The sequence below is a fragment of the Prionailurus viverrinus genome, chromosome B2 (assembly GCF_022837055.1).
Source record: "Prionailurus viverrinus isolate Anna chromosome B2, UM_Priviv_1.0, whole genome shotgun sequence".
In the NCBI taxonomy this organism is placed as follows: Eukaryota; Metazoa; Chordata; class Mammalia; order Carnivora; family Felidae; genus Prionailurus; species Prionailurus viverrinus.
Genome location: NC_062565.1, coordinates 20,519,169 through 20,540,937, shown reverse-complemented (window position 1 = coordinate 20,540,937; position 21,769 = coordinate 20,519,169). Strand labels below are relative to the sequence as shown.

At 41.1% G+C, this 21,769-nt stretch overlaps 1 protein-coding gene across 1 annotated transcript in view; it reads left to right on the top strand.

The window, feature by feature from the left end:
• Positions 1-21,769, top strand: part of BMP6 (bone morphogenetic protein 6) — a 158,737-nt gene that overhangs the window by 106,215 nt on the left and 30,753 nt on the right. The window contains exon 2 of the mRNA XM_047858565.1: positions 20,165-20,357. Within this exon, the coding sequence (XP_047714521.1) occupies positions 20,165-20,357 (193 nt within the window). The remainder of the gene's footprint in view (positions 1-20,164; positions 20,358-21,769) is intronic.

The following is a 21,769-nucleotide window of genomic DNA, read 5'->3' as shown; positions in this document are numbered from 1 at the left end:
TGGGGGGCGGGCAGAGAGAAGGGGACAGAGGATCCCAAGCAGGCTCTGTGCTGACGGGCTGACAGCAGGGAGCCCAATGTGGGGCTCAAACCCAAAAACCACGAGATCATGACCTGGGCTGAAGTCAGAAGCTCAACTGACTGACCCACCCAGGTGCCCCTCCTTTTCTCATGTTTTTAAAGCCTCTTGTAGGTGTCGGCTGTATTTTTGTTTTTTCAAACCATACATTCAAATACTTAATCTTGGTGAGTTTTTTTTTTTTTTTTTGGTGGTATTTTTCAACTTAGGAAGCATTGCCTTGTAAACACTTAGAATCCAACTTAGGATCTTAGAATCCAACTTAGGATCCAACAGGGCTAAACACACCAGCACAGCTATCCCTCAAAAGGGACCCAGAGGGCTTATTGTCCAGAGACGGAAAGATATTCCCTGAGAGCAGTCCTGGGAGAAGTGTTTGTTGTGTTTTTGCAAGGATGTGGGGATCCGAGTTTTGTCTATTAAAGGAAAGGAATGACCCTTTTCTGTGTTTGTGTGTTTGCATCACACGGCTGTGCTACAGAGAATGTCTTGACCCCCATGGCGGCATTTTTCCATTCTCTTGTTTAGAGCCCCTGGCATGACAAGCTCACGCCCCCCACACAGCTCAGCAGCTTGGGACCGCAGGTCTTAGTTTGACCAGGACAGAGTCGAGGGTCTGTCCCAGGTCAGGCCGCCCAGAGCTTGAGAAGTACAGCTCCACTGGCTCTGGATGAGTCAGTCATTTACTCTGTCAACATGTACGCACTGGCCGCCTTCCTTGGGCCAGGTACTACTTTCGGCACTCAGGACTCATAAGGGAGCAAGACAAAATGCCCTGCCCTTGTGGAGTGTACATTGGAGGGAAGTTCCAGCCCTCTGCAGTCACAGGCCTGCATTTTCTTTTTCTGTGGCCACTGGCTTGGGTGTTGTTAAGGTGGGGAGGGAGGGCCATGCAGATGCCTGCAAGGAGGGAAGCGGGCTGGCCCCCGACTTCCCAGGGTCAGGACACCCTGGACCAATCACGGGGAGGAGAGGTCGGAAGGGATCCTGAGAAAGGACTCTCCCATGTCCCCGTGTTTGGCATGCTCGATGCTGTGCCTCGAATAATAGCAGGTCATCTGATGCGGTGTAACTTGATAGGAATATGAAACCCTGGTAACCCTGGGAACTGAAGCAAGGAATTGGCCTGTCAGTTACTTTTAACTTTTAAAACTTGAACTTTTTAGTAAATCGCATAGCTCCACTGTCATGGTCAAAAGTCTGCTGTGGAGAAAGGCAGGATTTAGTGTTTATTTAAGCTGCCACCCAATGAGAGAAACTGTTGCCAATGCAGTTCAATTCTCAATCATTTAAGGATGGGTTTCCTTTTGTGGGCTTTTCATGTACCCGTTTGCACGTACTGTCTTTCTCTGCAAAGGGTTGAAGATGGAGAAAAATCCTAATGGTAGTGATGTTGATATGTTGCGCTTAGTAAAAAGAATGCATCATGTAGCATTTTATAGCCCCGTTGTGGGTTATGGAGCATTTTGGTGCACAGGGTCTCATTTGCCTCTCATGCTACCTCGTGGGTAGATGTTCCTACTGCTCATGTAGAGGGTGGTCACCATATCCATAAGTGTAGGCAAGTCGGTAACAAATGAAGTATAGACATTACATTCTAATGCATGATAAAATAATATTACATTGTTTCCAGACTTTATGGCCACTGTGTAGATACTGCAAGAGTTGAAACAGGGGCGCCTGGGTGGCTCAGTCAGGTGAGCAACGGACTCTTGGTGTCGGCTCAGGTTGTGATCTCACAGTTCATGAGATTGAGGTTCACATTGGACTCTGTGCTGACAGCGTGGAGCCTGCTTGGGATTCTCTCTCTGCCTCTCTGTCCCTCTCTCTCCCTCCCTCCCTCCAAAAAGAAAAAAGCTGAAACAATTAAGTGACTTGACATAGAGACCCTGCTGCTTCTCAACCTCCCCTCTTCAGCCTGTTGGCCCTGTGCTCTTCCCTTGTGTATTAGACATCTGGCTTTCAAAAGAAAAAAAAGCTAGCTGTTTCATTAGGAGGACCTCTCTCTTTTTCAGTGCTTCCAGGGTTTCATCTGGCAAGAAGCTTTCTCACCAGTGCGATTTTCAGTCTCTCTTGTTGCCCCTTCTGTGTGTTGACCTCTGACCTATCCTTTTCTTCTTTGGACTCTTCCTCTCCAATATCTACTTCTCCTTCTCTTTGTTCTGTAATTCTGGATTAACTTCATTTATTTTTTGGTTTTTAAATGTTTATTTTTTAGTGAGGTAGTGGGGGAGGGGCAGAGACTAGGAGGCAGAGGATCCCAAGCAGGCTCTGTGCCACCAGCACAGAGCCCGGTGCGGGGCTCAAACTCATGAACCATGAGATCATGACTGAGCCAAAGTTGGACTTAACCAAATGAGCCACCCAGGCCCCCCTGGATTAACCTCATTTATATTCGGACTCAGCAAACATTTGTTGTGGACCTACTGTGTGCCAGAGAGTGTGCTGGGCACATTCACTCAACACCTAGTCTCTTCTCAGATGTCCTGCATAGCTTGCCCCTGGAGAGGGGGTGCCCAGCTCCCTGCCCTTGTGTTTGGGACAGGCTATGACTTAACTCTGGTGGGTAATGAGCAACCCATCCAATATTAATTCTAGGGAATCGGTGGCTGAGAAGGAAAATGGGAGAGGAAAAGCAAAAGACAAACATAACAGAATTGACAACAGACACTCAGATTAGTACATGCACGTTCACAGAGGTGCCATTCGCAGTTGCTAAAGGTGGAAACAAGTCCAAGTGTCCATCAGCATATGAATGGACATACGAAATGCATGTGCATACAAAGGAATGTTTCGTGGCCATAAAAAGGAATGAAGGACCAATAGGTGATACTACTGTTGATGAACCTTGAAAACATTGCTAAGCGCAAAAAACTGGTGACAGAGGATTGTATGATTCCATTCATATGAAATATCCATAGAGATGGAACAAAGGTTGGTGGTTGCCAGGGGCTGCAATGGGGAGTTGCTGTTTAGTGGGTGTATGGTTTGCTTTTGGGGTGATGAAAATGTTTTGGAGCCAGATAGAGGTGGTGATTGCACAACATTGTGAATGTACGAAGTGCCACTGAATTGTTCACATTAAAATGATTAGTTTCATGTTATGTAAATTTCACTTCAATTAAAAAAAATTTTTTTAATGTGTATTTATTCTTGAGAGAGAGAAACAGACAGAACATGGGTAGGGGAAGTGCAGAGAGAGAGGAGACACAGAATCTGAAGCAGGCTCCAGGCTCCGAGCTGTCAGCACAGAGTTTGACGCAGGGCTCGAACCCACAAACTGCGAGATCATGACCTGAGCCGAAGTCAGAAGCTCAACCGACTGAGCCACCCTGGTGCCCCTCACTTCTTTTAAAAACAGATGAAAGAGAGCGTGTTCGTGTGCCAGAGGTCTGTTTCTCTGAATTGAGGATGTGATTCCGTCTTTCTTGTGCGTGATGACCTTGTGATACGGCTTGAGTATAATTAAAGTAATTTGAGCAGATTAATTTCTTTCTTTAGCTTTTTAAAATTTAACATGCTTAGAGTCTGTGTCCTCAACTCCCTAGCACAAAGCAATATGCTAATTGGCATTCTGGGCTTATAGTGCTGCTCCTTCAAGAAACAAACCCAGACAGATGTGTTGAGTTGGTCCCTTAGTTTAGCTGTTTGTGTTCTGGAGAATGCCCCTGGGTCTTGAAGACGGATCGCAGAGGCTGGAGTCCAAAGCTTGAGTTCTGTTCTGGCTCTTTTTGTCCAGTGGGGATACTACAGTGCCCAGGAAAGAGCATGGAGCAGACCTTAGTCCTGGCTTATACATTCATTCAACATACATTCTTGAACCCTCTGTTGGAGGTATTAAAGTGAATGTGACAGGGACTCTGCCTTTGAGGGGCTTGCGCTCTAGTGGGTAAGGTACATACACGAACAGTGATCACCTTAGTAAGAGGTGGGGTGCAACGCTGAAGATTTGCATGGAATATTACAGAAACCTGTAGTCAAGGTCCCCAAACCAACTGGGGGTAAGGAGGGTAGAGAAACAGCAGTTAAGGAAGGCTTCCTGGAATTGAGCCTTAAAGGAAGATTTAAAATATCGCTGCATTACCCATTAAGCAAGGCAAGTTATGGTCAGAGTTTTAGCAAAAGAGGAACACTTAACACTGAGTGAAGACATACATTTATTTATTTATTTATTTATTTATTTATTTATTTATTTTAATGTTTATTTATTTTTTGAGAGAGAGAGATGGAGTGCAAACAGGGGAGGAGCAGAGAGAGGGAGACACAGAATCCGAAGCAGGCTCCAGGCTCCAAGCTGAGCTGTTAGCACAGAACTCGACACGGGGCTTGAACTCATGGAGGGTGAGATCATGACCTGAGCCAAAGTTGGACACTCAACCAACTGAGCCACTCAGGTGCCCCTGAAGACATCTACTTTAAAAAGAGTTTCAGCTTGATATTTTTCAACAAAGCATTCATTATTATGGAGGAAGCAAAAACTCTGATGTACCTACCCTTGTTTTATGGCTTTAATAAATTGTTTTCATTTAGAATTACATAGAAGCATCAAAGCATCTCCAAAATTTTGAGCCTGTAAAAGTTTACATCTACATCCTGGAGGTTAGGGAGGGGAAGTTCTTTGACAAGGCACGGAGATTGTATAAGTGGGGGAACGGCAGGGTGCCTGGGTGGCTCAATCTTTTAAGCATCTGACTCTTATTTTCTGCTCAGGTCATGATCTCACAGTTTGTGGTTCAAGCCCCACATCAGGCTCCATGCTGATGGTGCAGAGCCTGCTTGGGATTCTCTCTCTCTCTTCCTCTCTCTCTGCCCCTCCCCTGCTCATTCTCTCTCTCTTTCTCTCTCTCTCTCTCTCTCTCTCAAAAATAAACCTCAACAAAACAGTTCAAAAAAAAAAAAAAAAGGTTAAGGAAAGGCAGTTTAAGGTCTCCTAAGAGTAGAGTTTGAGGCAGGAGAAGGTGAGGGGTAAGTACAGAAGGTCAGGGGAATAGATTAAAGGCTCTAAGCAGGTGATTTTCAAGTTTGGGTCTATGACTGTGGTACCAGCTGCAGTGTGGAGAGAGGATTGGCTAGGGACACATCTTGAGGCAGCAGGACGGCTTTGAATAAGGGCAGTGGTCATGGAGCAGGACAGGTGGGTTAGAGAAATTTCCAGAACAGTGCCATCCAACAGAGCTTTCTGTGATGATGGGAATGTTCTGTGATATGCTTGCCAATATGGTATCCACCAGCCATACGCGGGCACTGAACCCTCTACATGTGGCTGGTGTGATGGTGGAACTGAATTTTAAATTTGCTCTCATTTACATTTAAATAACTGCATGTGGCTAGTGCGGGTGGCCACTGTATTACACAGTGCAGTTCTAGAAGGTAAAATCAACAGGAGTTGGTGATTAATTGGCCAATTGGGAGTGATAAGGGTGGAGAAGGTAAAGAAAGCTACAGGGGCATATTAGTGGGAGAGAAAAAGAGTCTCATTTTGTGCATGTTGACTCCCCATGCATACGGGGCATCAGGATGAAGTGTCCCAGGTAGTGAGATAAACCCATTCCTTAAGGGAGAGCAATGAGCTGGAGATGGGAAATGTGGGAGGCATTAGCATAAAATAATAATTGAAATCATAAATGTAAGTGCCAAAGGGAAGCCCCTTAACTGCCTTTGGTGTCGGATTCCTATTGCTATGATGGTGATAATATTTGCTGTGTCTACCTTCTGGGACTATTCTGAGAAACAGATGAGGTAGCATGTATGAAAATGCTTGTAAACTCCTCAAACATTAGGCATGTTTTATAATATCTTAGGAGTTGAGAGGAGTGTGTCCCAAATGTTGTTTTCCAAATGTAACTGATCAAAGAAAGACTTCAAATTCTGGAAATATTGCAGACTAGATAATTTGTAAGGCCCTCCTGCTAAAATATGACTTGATCCAGGATAAACAAAAGCAAATATGTCTACAGCATGAATGTCAGGGACTTGGGGACATCTTTGAGGACTCCCCTGAGTGTTACTGTGAGCAAACAAACATAAAAGCTAGGTTTCTGTGAATGCAAATACCAACGTTCCTGCAGATCATGAGAGCAGTGCAGAGTCCAGGCCAAGGTGGGAGAGCTATCCTAGACATTCCCACATTAAGCCCTCAAAGGGAGGAGATAACTGGGTCCGGGTCAGTAACATTCCTCACAAAAGCAAATGTCCATGTTTCTCTCTCTCTCTCTCTCTCTCTCTCTCTTTTTGGAGAGGGGGTGGGGGGGAGGAGGAGAAAAGCAAACCATTTAAACATTGAGGATGAATTTCAATCAAAAGTTACCTAAAAATCTGCAAACACACAAGGTTATAAAGAAGCAAAATGAAAGTCCTCAGAGGGATGGGAAAGCAATGCCGATTTAAATTTGCCAAGGATTTCACAGAAAACAGACACTGAGTTAGAAACTGTGAGACAACTATATAGGAAATACACAAAGAATAATGAATACTGAAATACATAATAGTGATATAGAACAATTGACAACTGAAAAAGACCACACAACAATGATGACAAGAGATGGAGTTAGAAAAATTTAAAAACTCATTAAAATGAGAAACTAATAGATGGCTTAAGCTATACGGTAAAAACAAGTGAACTTTTAGATAAATCTAAAGAAATTTTCCAGCCAAGAGACAAGGAGATAAATGACATAAAAAAGCAGTTAAGAGCAGTGGAAATTAAAATGAAGGTCTGAAACACATCTAATTGTCATTCTTGAAGGAGACATTAAAGAGAATGGAGGAACGTCCTCATCAATGAGCTAAAGGCTAAGAATTTTCCAGAACATTAGTTCTGGAAATAATGAAGTGTGCCCAATATCCCTGATGAACACAGATGAAAAAATCCTCAACAGAATATTAGCAGACCAAATTCAACAACACATTGAAAGGATCATAGGCCAATATAAATTGGTGGAACCATTGTAGAAAACAATATGGAGGGTCCTCAAAAAATTCAAAATAGAACTACTGTATGATCTTGTACTGATTCCATTACTGGGTATTTACCCAAAGAAAACAAAAGCACTAATTTGAAAAGATATATGCACCTCTGTATTTATTGTGGCATTATTTACAATGGCAAAGATATGGAAACAACGTTAGTGTCCACTAATAGACATTGATATTATATATGTATACAATAGAATATTACTTGGCCATAAAAAAGAACGAGATCTTGCCATTTGCAACAAAGTGGATGGACCCAGAGGATATTATGCTAAATTAAATAAGCCATACAGAGAAAGATAAATATTATATGATTTCACTTATATGTGAAATCTAAAAACCAAATGAGCAAGAACAGAAACAAATTGATAAATACAGAGAACAAACTGGTAATTACCAGAGGGGAGGGGGTTGGGGGATGGGTGAAACAGGTGAAGAGTGTAAGAGATGTCAAAAAAAAAAAAAAAGGAAAAAGGTCATACATCATGATCAAGCGAGATTCATTCCAGGGATATTAGAATGATTCAACGTCTGCAAATCTGTCAATGTGATTAACAAAATAAGGGATAAAACTTGTATGATCATCTCGACAGATGCAGAAAAAGAATTTGTCAAAATCCAACATCTATTCATGATAAAAATTCTTCAAAATGCAGGATAGAGGGAATGTACCTTAACATGATAAAGGCCATATATGACAAGCCCACAGCTAATAACATCATACTCAATGGTGAAGAGCTGAAAGCTTTTTTCTAAGATCAGGAACAACACCAGAATGTCCACTTTTGCCACTTTTATTCAACATAATATTAGAAATCCTAGCCAGAGAAATTAGGCAAGAAAAAGACATCCAAAAGGAAGAAGTAAAACTGTCACTGTTTGCAGAAGATATGTTGTATATAAAAAACTTGAATTATTTCATCAAAAACTATTAGAATAAATGAAGTCAGTAAAGTTGCAGGATACAAAATCAATATGCAAAAATCTGTTGGATTTCTTTATACTAATGTACTATCAGAAAAAAGAAAATAATCCCATTTACAATTACATTAAAGAGAATAAAATAGTACAGCATAACACATAAATCACTATCACCATGAATGAATCACTGTATTGTACACCTGAAATTAACATGATGTGTCTACTATACTCAAAAAAACCACATTAATTTCTTGACAAAAATTAAAGTTTGGATAACCAGAGAAACAAAATAGGAATAAACTTAACCAATGAGCTCAGAGGTCTATATATTAAAAATTATAAAACATTAATGAAAGAAATTGAAGAAGACACAAATAAATGGAAAGGTATTCCATGCTCATGGATTGGAAGAATTGTTAAAATGTCCATACTACCCAGAGCAATATATTCAGTACAATCCCTATCAGAATTCCAATGGTATTTTTCACAGAAATACAACAAACAATCCTAAAATTTGTCTGGAACTACAAAAGACCCAAATAGCCAAAACAGTCTTGAGAAAGAACAAGATAGCAATATGCTCCCTAATTTCAAAGTACATTACAAATTTATAGTAAACAGTATTGCCATAAAACAGATACATGTATCAATGGAACAGAATAGAGATCCCAGAAATAAACGCATACATCTATAGTCAGTTTATGACAAAAGAGCCAAGAATATACAATGGGGAAAGGACAGTCTCTTCAATAAATGGTAAAACTGGACAGCCACATGCAAAAGAATGAAATTGGACCACTGTCTTACACTGTACACAAAGTTTAACTCAAAATGGATTAAAGTTTTTTTAAGAAATTTTTTTAACACTTATTCATTTTTTGAGAGACAGAGAGAGTGTGTGTGAACAGGGGAGGGGCAGAGAGAGAGGGAGACACAGAATTTGAAGCAAGCTCCAGGCTCTGAACTGACAGCACAAAGCCCGACACGGGGCTCGAACTCACAAACTGCAAGATCATGACCTGAGCCAAAGTCGGACGCCCAACTGACTGAGCCACCCAGGTGCCCCTAAATGGATTAAAGTCTTAAATGTGAGACCTGAAACTGTAAAACTCCTAGAGGAAAAGATAGGCACTAAGCTCCTTAACATTGGAGTTTGCGATACTTTTTGGAATCTTGATACCAAAAGCAAAAACAAGAAAAGCAAAAGTAAACAAGTAGGGCTACAGCAAAACTGAAAGGCTTCTGCACAGCAAAGGAAACCATCAACAAGATGAAAAGGCAATGTACTGAATGAGAGAATGTTTGCAAATCATATATCTGATAAGGAGCTAATATCCAAAGTATACAACAGACTCCTACAACTCAATAGCAAAAACACAATCTGATTAAAATATGGACAGACGATCTGAATAGACATTTTTCCCAAACAACACTACAGATGGCTAACAGGCACATGGAAAGATGTTCAACATTACTAATCATCAGGGAAATGCAAATCAGAACCACAGTGAGATACCACCTCACACCTGTGAGAACGACTAGTATCAGAAAGACAAGAAATATGAAGTGTCGGTGAGAATGTAGAGAAAAGGGAGCACTTGTGCACTGTTGGTGGAAATGAAAATCGGTATAGCCATTGTGGGAAACAGTATGGAAATTTTTCAAAAAATTAAAAATAGAATTACCATATGATACAGGAATTTCACCTCTGATTATCCAAAGAAAATGAAAACACTAAGTAGAAGTGTATACGCCCCATGTTCGTTGCAGCTTATTTACAGTAGCCAAAACATGGAAACAACCTAAATGTCCATCAACGGACGAAGAAATTGTAATACACACACACACACACACACACACACACACACACACACACAAATATTATTGAGCCATATAAAAGAATGAAATCTTGACATTCGTGACAAAATGGATGGACCTTGAAGTGAAAAACGAAAGACAAATACCATATGATCTCTTTTCTTTGTGGAATCTAAAACACAACAAAACAAACCAAGCTCATGGATACGAGAACAGATTGGTGATTGCAAGAGGCAGGTGGTTGGGGGTGGAAGAAATGGGTGAACTGTTTGTTTTTCATTTTTCTTTTTCTTTTTTTTTTTAGTTTAAGTAAATTGAATAAGTTTTTTTTTTCATTTTTTTTTCAACGTTTATTTATTTTTGGGACAGAGAGAGACAGAGCATGAACGGGGGAGGGGCAGAGAGAGAGGGAGACACAGAATCGGAAACAGGCTCCAGGCTCTGAGCCATCAGCCCAGAGCCTGACGCGGGGCTCGAACTCACGGACTGCGAGATCGTGACCTGGCTGAAGTCGGACGCTTAACCAACTGTGCCACCCAGGTGCCCCGAATAAGTTTTTTTTTTAATCAGAGATATGGGAGCGTATTCTTTTAGTCTGTCCCATCTAGGTGTTTTGACCGAAGATGTTAAATTTTTAATAGTGAAAAAAATACATGTATATATTGGTTTTTATTAAATGTCTGATTGCTTCTTTACAGCAGTCTTTATAAGTGGGCAAAAAATGTGGTTATTTGATATTGATGGAACTCTAGCAAGTCTGCAATTTTTCAGTTTAAGTCTTTCCTCATGACACATGTTTATTGACTTAAGTGCCTGAGTGTATTCTCTCATGTTAGCTGAAGTCTGCAACTTTTTTCCATTGGAAGACATATATAGTTGTGGCTATTAGCTGAGTGTCTTCCCCAACCTAAAGTGATGTGAACATCTGTATTTTGGTATGAAAATGTTTCTAACATGTTTTTAAAAGTAAAAAAATGTGTTGGCTAACCCGTACTACTAATGACGACATGTAGGCACTTAGTGTTGGTCCGAAAGCGCTTTATAGTATACGTGCTCGATCTAGTCTTAAAAAGTCATTTGAATTAAAAGGGCAGCTCAAAGGATTTACTTTGCAGGGACAGAATAGTTCTGTGTCTAGATTATGGTGGTGGTTATAGGAATCGATACATGTGATGTCGTAGAATTATGTATGGACACACATATACACACACCAGAAAATGGGTGTAAAAATTGGTGAAATCAAAGTAGGGTCTGAAGTCTAGTTAAGGTATTATATCTATGTCAGTTTCCTGGTGGTTTTTTGTTTTGTTTTGTTTTGGTTTGGTTTTTTTTTTACCATTATTCAGTTATGTAAGATGTCACAGGGGATCTTTCGACTATTTTTTTTCATCCTTTCTGCTATTTCTGAAACTACTAGTGAGTCCATAACTGTTTAAAATAAAAATTAAAGTTTAGAAAAGTTAGGGTGCCTGAGTGGTTCAATCAGTTGAGCATCAGACTCTTGATTTTGGCTTGGGTCATGATCTCACAGTTCATGGGGTCAAGCCCGATGTCAGTGTGGAGCATGCTTGGGATACTCCCCCCCCCCCCACTTTCTTTTTGTCCCTTCCCTGCTTTTGTGCACATTCTCTCTCTCTCTCTCTCACTCAAATAAATAAACATTTAAAAAAAATAAAGTTTAGAAAAATCAGTTTAAAAAAATAAGATGGCAGCCAGGAAAATATTCATCTTGATATTTGTGATTCTAATAGAACATTAATAGAAACAAATATTTAGAAATGTTTGGTGTACCCTAGAGGGTAAAGTCTGTTAACTCATTGTGGTTAAAAAGTGAGCCAAAGAGTCCAGATCAATGTCTCTATTACTGTTTCAGGTTGAATGCTGGCATCTTAAAAGTCAGAAGGCTGCAATTGTACCAAGCCTTGAAACCAGCCAGAACAGTCCTTGTCACCTAAAATGAAAGAAACTTATGCCATAGCATAAAAAATTGTTTACAGTAGTCAATGGAATGGCAATTTTTTGTTTTTTTTTAAAGAGTTAAAAAATTTTTAAGTTTGGTGTATGACTATAAGTGGAAGCATGAAGCATTTGGAATTGTAGAATTTATTACAGAATGAGTGTAATTTTGCCTTAACTAAGTCTTGCCAAGTTAACCAGTGAGTGAGTCCAGATAGTGAGAAAATCCTGATTATGTGACTATCCTTTAATGTATTAACTAGGAAGATTGTTCTATTCTTTTCCCACCACTCTCCCCTCTTTCTTTTCTGTTTACATTTCCACTTGAAAAAGGTTGTGTCTTTATTTTTCTCTACACACCTGAAACAATTCAGACTTAGCAGGATGTGATTCAGAAACCGTAGTAAGTCTTGAGAGTTAGCTCCCTGTCTCCTTGTTTGTAAGAAGTAACAAAAAGTTCTTTGCTTTCGACATGTCAAAAAAGAAAAATCAATATTACAATCAAATTAAGCAATAGTGAGGAAAAAAAATTGGCCTCCAGTAAGAAGAATCCAGAAAAAAATGGAATTCACAAATAAATGATATTGGAATGAAAAAGCTGTAGATAGAGCAGAGATTAAATCATATGAGAATACTGTGAAAAATTTTATGGCGGGGCGCCTGGGTGGCTCAGTCAGTTGAGCATCCGACTTTGGCTCAGGTTATGATCTCGCAGTTCCTGAGTCCAAGCCCCACATCAGACTCTGTGCTGATAGCTTAGAACCTGGAGCCTGCTTGGAATTCTGTGTCTCCCTCTCTCTCTCTGCCCCTCCCCTATTCATGCTCTCTCTTTTCCTCAAAAAAATAAATAAATATTTTTATGGCAATAAATTTGATAAATTATGCCCCAGTTGACAAACTTCTAGAAAATGTACAATGACTTAAAAAGAAATAGATAACTCGAATATTTCTATATGTTTAAAAGAAAGTGAATGAGTAATTAAAAATTTTCCCCAAAGGAAAAACACCAGGATCAGATGATTTTACAGATAAGTTTGCCAGGGTTTGAAGGAAGAGATCATTTCCTGAAAAGAAAGAGAGGGAACATTTCCCAGCTGATTCCAAGAGCAAGTATTACTTGAAACTGAACAATGCTATATGAGATGAGCCCATCACCAGTGTCACTTATGAACACAAATGCAAAAATTCCAAACTGTAAATTTGAAAAGTAACAGAGCAAATAATGTGAACAAGTAACAAACAACTTTTAGTGTCAGTGTTGGGAACTGTTGGGTTCGTGTCCACTAAATTTCATACGGATGAAGCCCTAATCCCTGATGAGATGGTGTTATGAATGGACCCTTGGGAAATAATTAGGTCATGAGGGTGGAGCTTCCATGATGAGATTAGTATCCTTACAAGAAGAGGAAGAGACTGGGGGTACCTGGGTGGCTCCGTTGGTTAAGCATCTGACTTTGGTTCTGGTCACGATCTCAAAATGGGTCTGAGCCCCGCAATGGGCTCTGTGCTTGCCTTGCAGAGCCTGCTTGAGATTCTCTCTCTCTCCTTTTCTCTCTCTGCCTCTCCCCCACTTTCTCTCTCAAAATAAATAAGCTTAGAAAAAAAGAAGAGGAAGAGACTGGAGCTCACACTGTGTCTCTCTATGTGCATGCGCCAAGGTAGGTGAAGCGACGACCTAACCAGGAAGAGGGGGAATAGGGCCCTCAGCAAGAACCCAAATGTGCTGGCACACTGATCTCTGTGAGAAATGTTTATTGTTTCAGCCCCTCAGTCTGTAGTACTTTTGTTAGAGCAACTTTAACTCACCGAGACCATCTAGGAAGCAATCTGATGAATTTTCTTACTAGGTTTAACAATTTGTAATAGTACTCTTCCTTTCCTATTATTTAATCTCAGCAATGCTGAACTGGACCTCAAGACTGAAAATGGACATCTTTGTCTTCTTCCTGATTTTAAAGGAAATGTCTGAGTGTATCACCATTGAGAATGTTGTTCATTGTAGGTTTTTTAGATGGATTCATGATCAGATTAGTGGGGTTCTTTCTGTTCCTGGTTTGCTTATTTTGGAAGAGACTTAGGAGACAGAACAACCAAGTGTAACGAGTGGACCCTGTTTGTCTCCTGATTCCAATGAACCAAACACAGCAACATAGTTTTTTTGAGGTGTTTGAGAAAATTTGATTAGGGATTGGATATTAGAAAACAGTAATGGGGGCACCTGGGTGGTTCAGTCAGTTGAGTGTCAGACTCTTGATTTCAGCTCAGGTCATAATCTCACAGTTCATGACATGGAGCCCTAATAGTGCACAGCCTGCTTTGTATTCTCTCTCTCCGTCGCTGTCTTCGCCTCCTTTGCTGGCACTCTTTCTCAAATAAATAAATTAAAAAAAAAAAAAAGAAAATGAATTATTTAACTTAGCTGTGATCATTCATTGTGATTATGTAAGAAAAATGCCCATTTTTAGTTTTTTTTGTGGTAAAATACTCATAACATTTACCGCTTCCGCCATTTTTAATTGTACAAATTCAGCATTAGGTGTATTCACACTGTCGTGCAGCCATCACCACCATCCGTCTCCAGAACATTATCATCTTCCCAAGCTGATGCTTGAGAATCTAGCTCTACTGATGGAGTATGTCTTTGCTGAGTAATTAAAATTACTGTCCCCACTGAACACTCACTCCCCATTCCCCTCTCCAGCCCCTGGAAACCACCATTCTTACATTCTGTCTCTATGAATTTGACACGCATGTAAGTGCGTATATTTGTCTTTTTGTGACTGGCTTATTTCACTTCACATAATGTCCCCAAGGTTTATCCATGTCGTAGCCTATGTCAGAGTTTCCTTCCTTTTTAAAGCTGAACAATATTCCTCTGTCTGTCTCTGCCACAGTGTTTATCCTTTCATTCATCAGTGGACCCTTGAGTTGCTTGTACCTTTTGGCTACTGTGAATCTTGCTAGGAACATGGGTGTGCGGATATCTGTTGAAGTTCCTGTTTTCAATTCTTGTGGATACCTGTCTGTACTTAAAAGTGGGATTGTTGGATCATATGGTGATTCGGTGTGTGTTTGAGGACTTGCCAAACTGTTTCCCATAGCAGCTGCCCCATCTTAGGTCACCACCAGCAAAGCGCAAAGGTTCTAACTTTCTCCACATCCTTGCCAGCACTTGTTAAGAAAACGTCCATGTTTTTAGTGGATTTGTACGAGGTAGAGCTGAAGAAGAAGAATTATTAGTCACCCATCACCTCCAGAGCAGCCAGGCCACACCCATGGGACTTCACCTCCCCACCAGCTGACAGGCAATATGGCCATCTGCTTGGGCTGCCTTCACTCTTAGCTGTGACCGTGCCTGGATTTTCCATGTGTGCCTATAAAGTTTCCATTATGTCTCTGACAGACTTTAAGGGAAAAAAGAAAAAACACTGATTTAGTGATACATATGTAGTGAAACTGTTAGTTCTTAAAAGGCAAGACAGTGCTGGGCACTATTCATGATTCTAGATACTTTTTGGGCAGGTGCCGGGGATGGCACCAGGGAGGAATAACACAGTATTTGTCATATTCCAGTTGGGTGCCGGTTTCCTCAGTGTTTGTTAGGATGCTTCATTACCTTCGTAAGTTGCATATATCCTTTTGTATATATAGTATTACATAACTTACATTTTGAATCCTCAACTAGGAACTGCTACTCCTTTGGGCTATGGTTCCTGCATGTTGGGCAAAGGTCCGGTGCTGGTCTGATATTTCACCTGGTATATGGGATTGTATATGGTCTTTAACTATGTCCTTTCTATTTTATTTGGTGTTAAAAGAACCTTTAGAAATGATCATCGAGTTAAAAGGATGCAGTTTGTTGTTTTGTTTGTTCTACTGCTTTCAAAGATGGCAAACAGAAAAAGTAAATGAACTTGCAAAAGGTCGTTACTGTTAAAAAGTTTTTACTGGTCCGTGAAATAAAAAAATTCTAGGAATTACCACCTCAGAGAACACAGAGCTGTATTCATTAGCCAAACACCAAGACTGATGATACACAATGTAGTGATTTGACTTACTGCCCTTTACACAGAATGCATCTCTCCAAATTAAAAAGGTAATTTAGAGGAACCATTGATTGGCCTTATCAAAAGACTCCGAAGTAAATTTTAATTACTCAGCAAAGATACTCCATCAGTAGAGCTAGATTCTCAAGCATCAGCTAATGATCATCACAACTAATATTTATTAAGTACTTACTCTACCACTGACTCTTTTGTATAGATTGTCTCACTCAATCTTCAGAAATGCTATGATTCTCACTTAACTGATAACAAATTTTGGCTAATATCTTGCTCAGCATCACACAGATCAGGAAAAGGGGAGCTGGAATTCAAAACCAGTTTGGCAGAATGACCCTTCATCAACGCTTTTAGATACTACTCAATCATGTTTGGCACCACCACTGAGATGCCAAAAGGCTAGGAGTTACAAAATAGCCTTGAGTGCTGAGTTCAGAACTCAGCCCTCTCCCTTTCATTACCTCTCATATTTCTTGAGTTGTCTGATATTTCAGGAGTGCAGAATCATAGAGCTTGAAGGGGGAACGCTAAGCTTGCTGGAAACATTACAGTTTTACCACTGTGGTCTTCAAATGCACGTGTGAGCAGTGACATAACCGCATTTATGTCTTGTATCCCTATGAGACATTAGCGCACACACTATGTAAATTCAGTTGTAGGCAAAAGACTGGGTGAGAGAGGCGTTCCAGGCAAACTCTAATGACTCGTGGCTGAAGTATCGTGGGGAGAGGAAAGAAGGTGGTACAACTTCCAGCCAAGAGGCTTCAAGAGAGGTGTGGAAGACAGTGGAGTAAAGAGGTTGAGTGAGAGGGCTGAAAATGAGGTGGGGGCAATCAGATCCCTGAATCTCCTCAAAGAAGGAATAAAGGAAATGTAAAAGAAAGTTCAAAGTGCTTCAAGGTAATGTGGGGTCAGTAGAGAACTGGGAAAATGCACATAATAAGGCAATGAGCTCTAATTCGTGTTGTAATAAGGTGAAGGCTTTGAACTATGCTCCTGTCTTCTCATTTTTATTTTTTTAGTTTTAGAGGGTGAGTGCGCAAGCACACTCAAGTGGGGGAGAGGGAGGGAGGAAGAGAGATGGGGACAGAGAGAGAGGGAGGGAATCTTAAGCAGGCTCTATGATCAGCATGGGGCCAGATGAGAGGCTCCATCTCATGACTCTGGGATCACGATCTGAGTCGAAATCAAGAGTCAGACGTTCAACTGACTGAGCCACCCAGGTACCCCCTAGTTTCTCATTTTTAGATTCCTTAACTCTTCACATTTGTCTGTGATCATTTGCCAGGATTCCTCCTCAGTCATACATACTGCTTCCCAGCACTTTGAAATCCTTAATAATTGCATGTGATTTCTCCTAGACTTCCCATCTCTTTCTTATCCTCTCCTGTCCTCCCTAGTCCTCTTTGTGTTCATTACCGATTACTGTGTAACAAACCACCCGAGATCACGGTGGCTTAAAACAATGTGCTGCTACTTCCCACAGTCTTGTGAAATGACCAGGTTCAACTGGGTGATTCTTGCTCAAGGTCTCTCATGCAGGTGTAGACAGATGCTGGTTGGGGTTGGAGTCCTCCAAAGTCTCCCCTGGATTGGGCATCTAACATAGCATCTTTATAACATGTGTGGTGCCTCAGCTGAGGTGGTCAGAGACTGACTGGACTCTTCCCTCTCTCCCTCCATCTGTCTCTTCATGTACCATACAGTCTCTCTACATGGTTAGCTTGGGCTTCCTCATAGCATAGAGGATCAGAGTACTTGGACCTCTTACATGGTAACCATCTTTCCCCCAGATAAGCATTCCAAGAAGTCTAAGTGGAAGGAAGTTCAAAGCTTGGAAGTCACTCAGAAGCACTGTTGCTGAATGAAATGGGTACAGAGAAGGTCACGGAGCCTACCCCAGGGGAGGGGGACCACCCAGTAGTCTGAATACACAGAACTGTGGTTTATTGGGGGTGATATACTTGTCTAGAACTAGAGACCACATTCCTGATTTATTGAAGTTTCTGTTTACTTCTTATAACTGAAATATCTTGTTACTATCTTATATCTTGTATCACATCCATTATTCTTTCTAACTATTGTTTTATACTAATAGTGATTGAAAGACTTCTTTGGGGAATTCGTATGCATTCTTTCACATGAATCTTAACAATATATTTTTATTTATTGATATTAAAATTTAAGCAACCAAAAGGCCCTATAGAAAAGCTATGTGACTGGTGTTTTGTTTTGTTTTGTTTTGTTTTGTTTTGTTTTTAAGAAAGTCTGTTTGGGAAATCAGATTTGATTCACTTTTTAACCACCAATGATAACATATCACACTTAAAAGGCAGATCAGTTTTAGGGAAAAGTGATATACCCTCATGTATGGGTGTCCTTGGGTGAACTCACCAACAAGATTGCTTTTCATGCTTAGCCACTAAATTAGAAAACCTGTTCTCTTGTTGGGACTGAACCGTGGTTTACTTTGTGGTTAGATCTTGGTTTTGTTTTTTTTCTTTTTTCTTTTTTTTAACTATCAAAGTCTTACACAAGTCCAAGCTTATTTTTTATACCACCCCCCAAATGAAGAGATAACTTGAATCTAAAAGATTTTAGCATACTCACATGGCAGTTACAGAAATTCTTTATTTAAAATCTCCTACCTATACATGGCTTAACTTTTCCTTAGCTTCCTCCGCAAATGCCATTGAGGTCTTAGGTTCTTATAAAGAGTTATTGGTGTTTTTGTTTTGTTTTGTTTAAAGAAGCTAAATCTCCAACACATGTGGGAGAAAATGGGCAGTTGGAGGTGGCAAATAATTTGTTGTTGTTGTTGTTTTTTTTCCTACCCACAGCCCTGGGAAAACTCTGCCATAAAGGATTAATTTACTCATGAGATTTCACTGCGGTTGCCATTAAGAAAAAAAACCAATAGGAATAGTAGGGCAGAAGCGTTTCCAAACCCTGGAGAAAAGAGTCAAGGATTTATGGTGGGAAGCAGAGCAGTCCCTTTTTTTTTTAATTTTTACGTCTATGAGTTAAGCATCTGAGGTTGATACCATTTCTCTCACACAGGACTTTATATAGACAACTGGAAGCTGACGCTGAAAAATGATAATCAGCGGTTATAGTTTTCCATAATTTATCTTCATGCAGGGGAAAGATTTCATTTAAAAAAAATTCAAGGGCGCCTGAGTGGCTCAGTCGGTTAAGCGTCTGACTCTTGATTTCAGTTCCGGTGATGATCTCATGGCTTATGAGTTGGAGCCCCGTGTCAGGCTCTGTGCTGACAGCATGGAGCCTGCTTAGGATTTATTCATTCATTCATTCTCATTCTCTCTCTCTCTCTCTCTCTCTCTCTCTCTCTCTCCCCCTCTCTCTCTCTCTCTCTCTCTCTCTTTCTCTTTCTCTCCCTGCCCCTCCCCTGCTCTAGTGCTTTCTCTCTCAAAATAAATAAATAAACTTAAAAAAAAGACATGTTTAAAAAAAGTAAAAATGACATTCAGATTCAAATCTTTCCCAGTTTTTAGAAAAGCCTTAGAAAATAGCAAGCTATACATACCATTGGCAGTTTGCTTTCACGTGTCCGTCCCCACACTTGGGTTGTACACAAAGATTAAGTGGAGGGGCCCTGGCCTCAGATTCCTGCAGCCCTCCCTTTCTTCCTGGAGAAGGGAGGGCAGTGGACTTAAGAGTGGCATTTTCTCTGAAGCTTTACCCTAAACCCCTCAACAAAAATTGCCACAGAGCAGCAGGCAAAATCCAAGGACTCTTGGAGCTTCAGGCTGAGGTCAATGCACTCCTCGGTCCCCTCCACCACAAGGACCCTCCCCCACCATCCCCCTCAGAGGTCAGCTCAGGGCTACCCTTGGTCTCGTCAACCGCTTGATGGTGACTGGTGAACCAATCTGAGGGGGACCAGGCAGCAGAGGAAGTCAAGGGGGCGGGAGGGGGTGACCGGGGCCAGGATCACCGGGCACCATCATATTCGTTTTCTCCATTCTCACAACTTCCTTGGGAAGCCCTGTGAATTCTTGTCTCCATGGATGAGGACATCCAAAGCCAAGAGTTTAAAATAACTTGCTTTTATGCAACGTACTTCAACTAAGTATTTAAAGTATTTAAACCAAATAGAATCTAAGAGTTTTATTTAATCCTTGGGTCAAATGAGGGATTTTAATCTCAGCCTGTGTGACAGGTCAGCCTCTGTTGGTTCTTGCTACCCCCCCCCCCCCCCGCCCCCATCCCCTCTCCTAAGCCATTGGTAACCGGTAATCCACTTATGAATGAAAACGGGGCGGCTTTCTTGAGGTGAGCCTGTGGCACTTAGTCAAGTAACAATAGTTGTCACTCTCTCTTGTTTAATCTTATAGTGGAGCACGAGAAGGAGTTCTCCCCTGGCCAGCGATACCACAAAGAGTTCAAGTTCAACTTATCCCAGATTCCTGAGGGTGAGGCGGTGACGGCGGCAGAATTCCGAATCTACAAGGACTGTGTTGTGGGGAGTTTTAAAAACCAAACTTTTCTTATCAGCATTTATCAAGTCTTGCAGGAGCATCAGCACAGGTATGAAGGCGCAAGGAACCCCAAAGGGTGGGGCTGGCCCCCATTTCTCACCCCGCCATCGTCTGACCGCGAGTGTGTCTGTGGAACGTGATGTGGAGTCCAAGGGCAGCCATGAGCATGACGAGGGATGTGTTCTGAATGGTAGTGTTTGGCCAGCAGGGAGATTTTTTGTTATTAAAATGAAGATTTTTCCAAATAGTTTTGTGTTCCTAAGCAAGCCAGTGGACGGTCTTTACTAAGCATCCTTTGTGATCAGAGAACACGTGCCTTATTGGGCAAAAAACATATCCCACCGTTTTTCAGTGCCTACTTTGAATGATGGGCGAGAAGGTGGCTAAAATAGATTCACACGTGACAGTTACATAAGGATGCTTGCAAAGGATACTGATTCAAGTTAATAGAAAGCTGTGTGTTTGCATATAATATATACATCCAAATGATACAATATATCTTTGTGTGTCTCAAATGTATCTCTTCTCATTTGGGTTCAGGGCAACAATAGACCGTGCCCCACCCCCTCCCCACCCTGTCTGTATTATTCTTGTTTTTTGAAATGAGGCCAGGCTGTTTTTACAAAAGAACTTCAACAGAACATGTTCTTGGGGCTGCTCACCGATAAAGAAAAACTTCCACAGAGTAGTTTCTGGAGGATTAGATGGGCCAAGGAAAGAAATATTACAGCAGCTGGTGCAATCCTGTAGCACAAGAGAGCGAGCCAGTGACCTTGACTTGTGCTTAGTATTTGGGGGTCAGTCAGTTCGGTAGTCCAGAGAGACTGGTGATCCCGACGCACAGATTAGCACCACCGCATGCTTCCATGTGAGCGCTCGTGACGTGGAAATGCAGCATGTGTTGTGACAGCCTGGCAATTCTGTGGTAAGTAGGCAGATAAAAATGAAAGCGAATGCAGAGAGGAAAGGAGCCCCACATTTACAAACTCTGTAAGGGATTCGCCAGCGTTGGTTTTATACACCAAGTCTCGATTCTTGCTTTTTCGGTCCTGGATGTCTGTTGACTTCCCAAGAATGTCCGAAGGTTTAGGGATGACTTTGGCTTCTCCTGGACCTATGGATCTGTGTGTGGGTCTGCCACAAATAGGCACACTAAAATAATAACGGACCTTAACTTGCCCCATAAAAGGTTTACTTTGAGAGCACTGCCAACATTTGGCCCTTGTGCATTTTCAAGTCTGTAATGAGGGAAACAGAGAAGAAGGAAAGACACATGCCAGGCTTTGGGGACACGTCATGGTGTGGAACATGTGCACTGATGGTTGTATGTGAGTTTTTAGGTGGGATGGTTATATAATAAGCAAAATATAGCTATTGTGGTATCTGTTACAAACCAAAATTTCAGAAAGAAGGGAAAGTTTTCTGATGTCTGATTTTCACTCCTGAATAAAAGCATAGTTA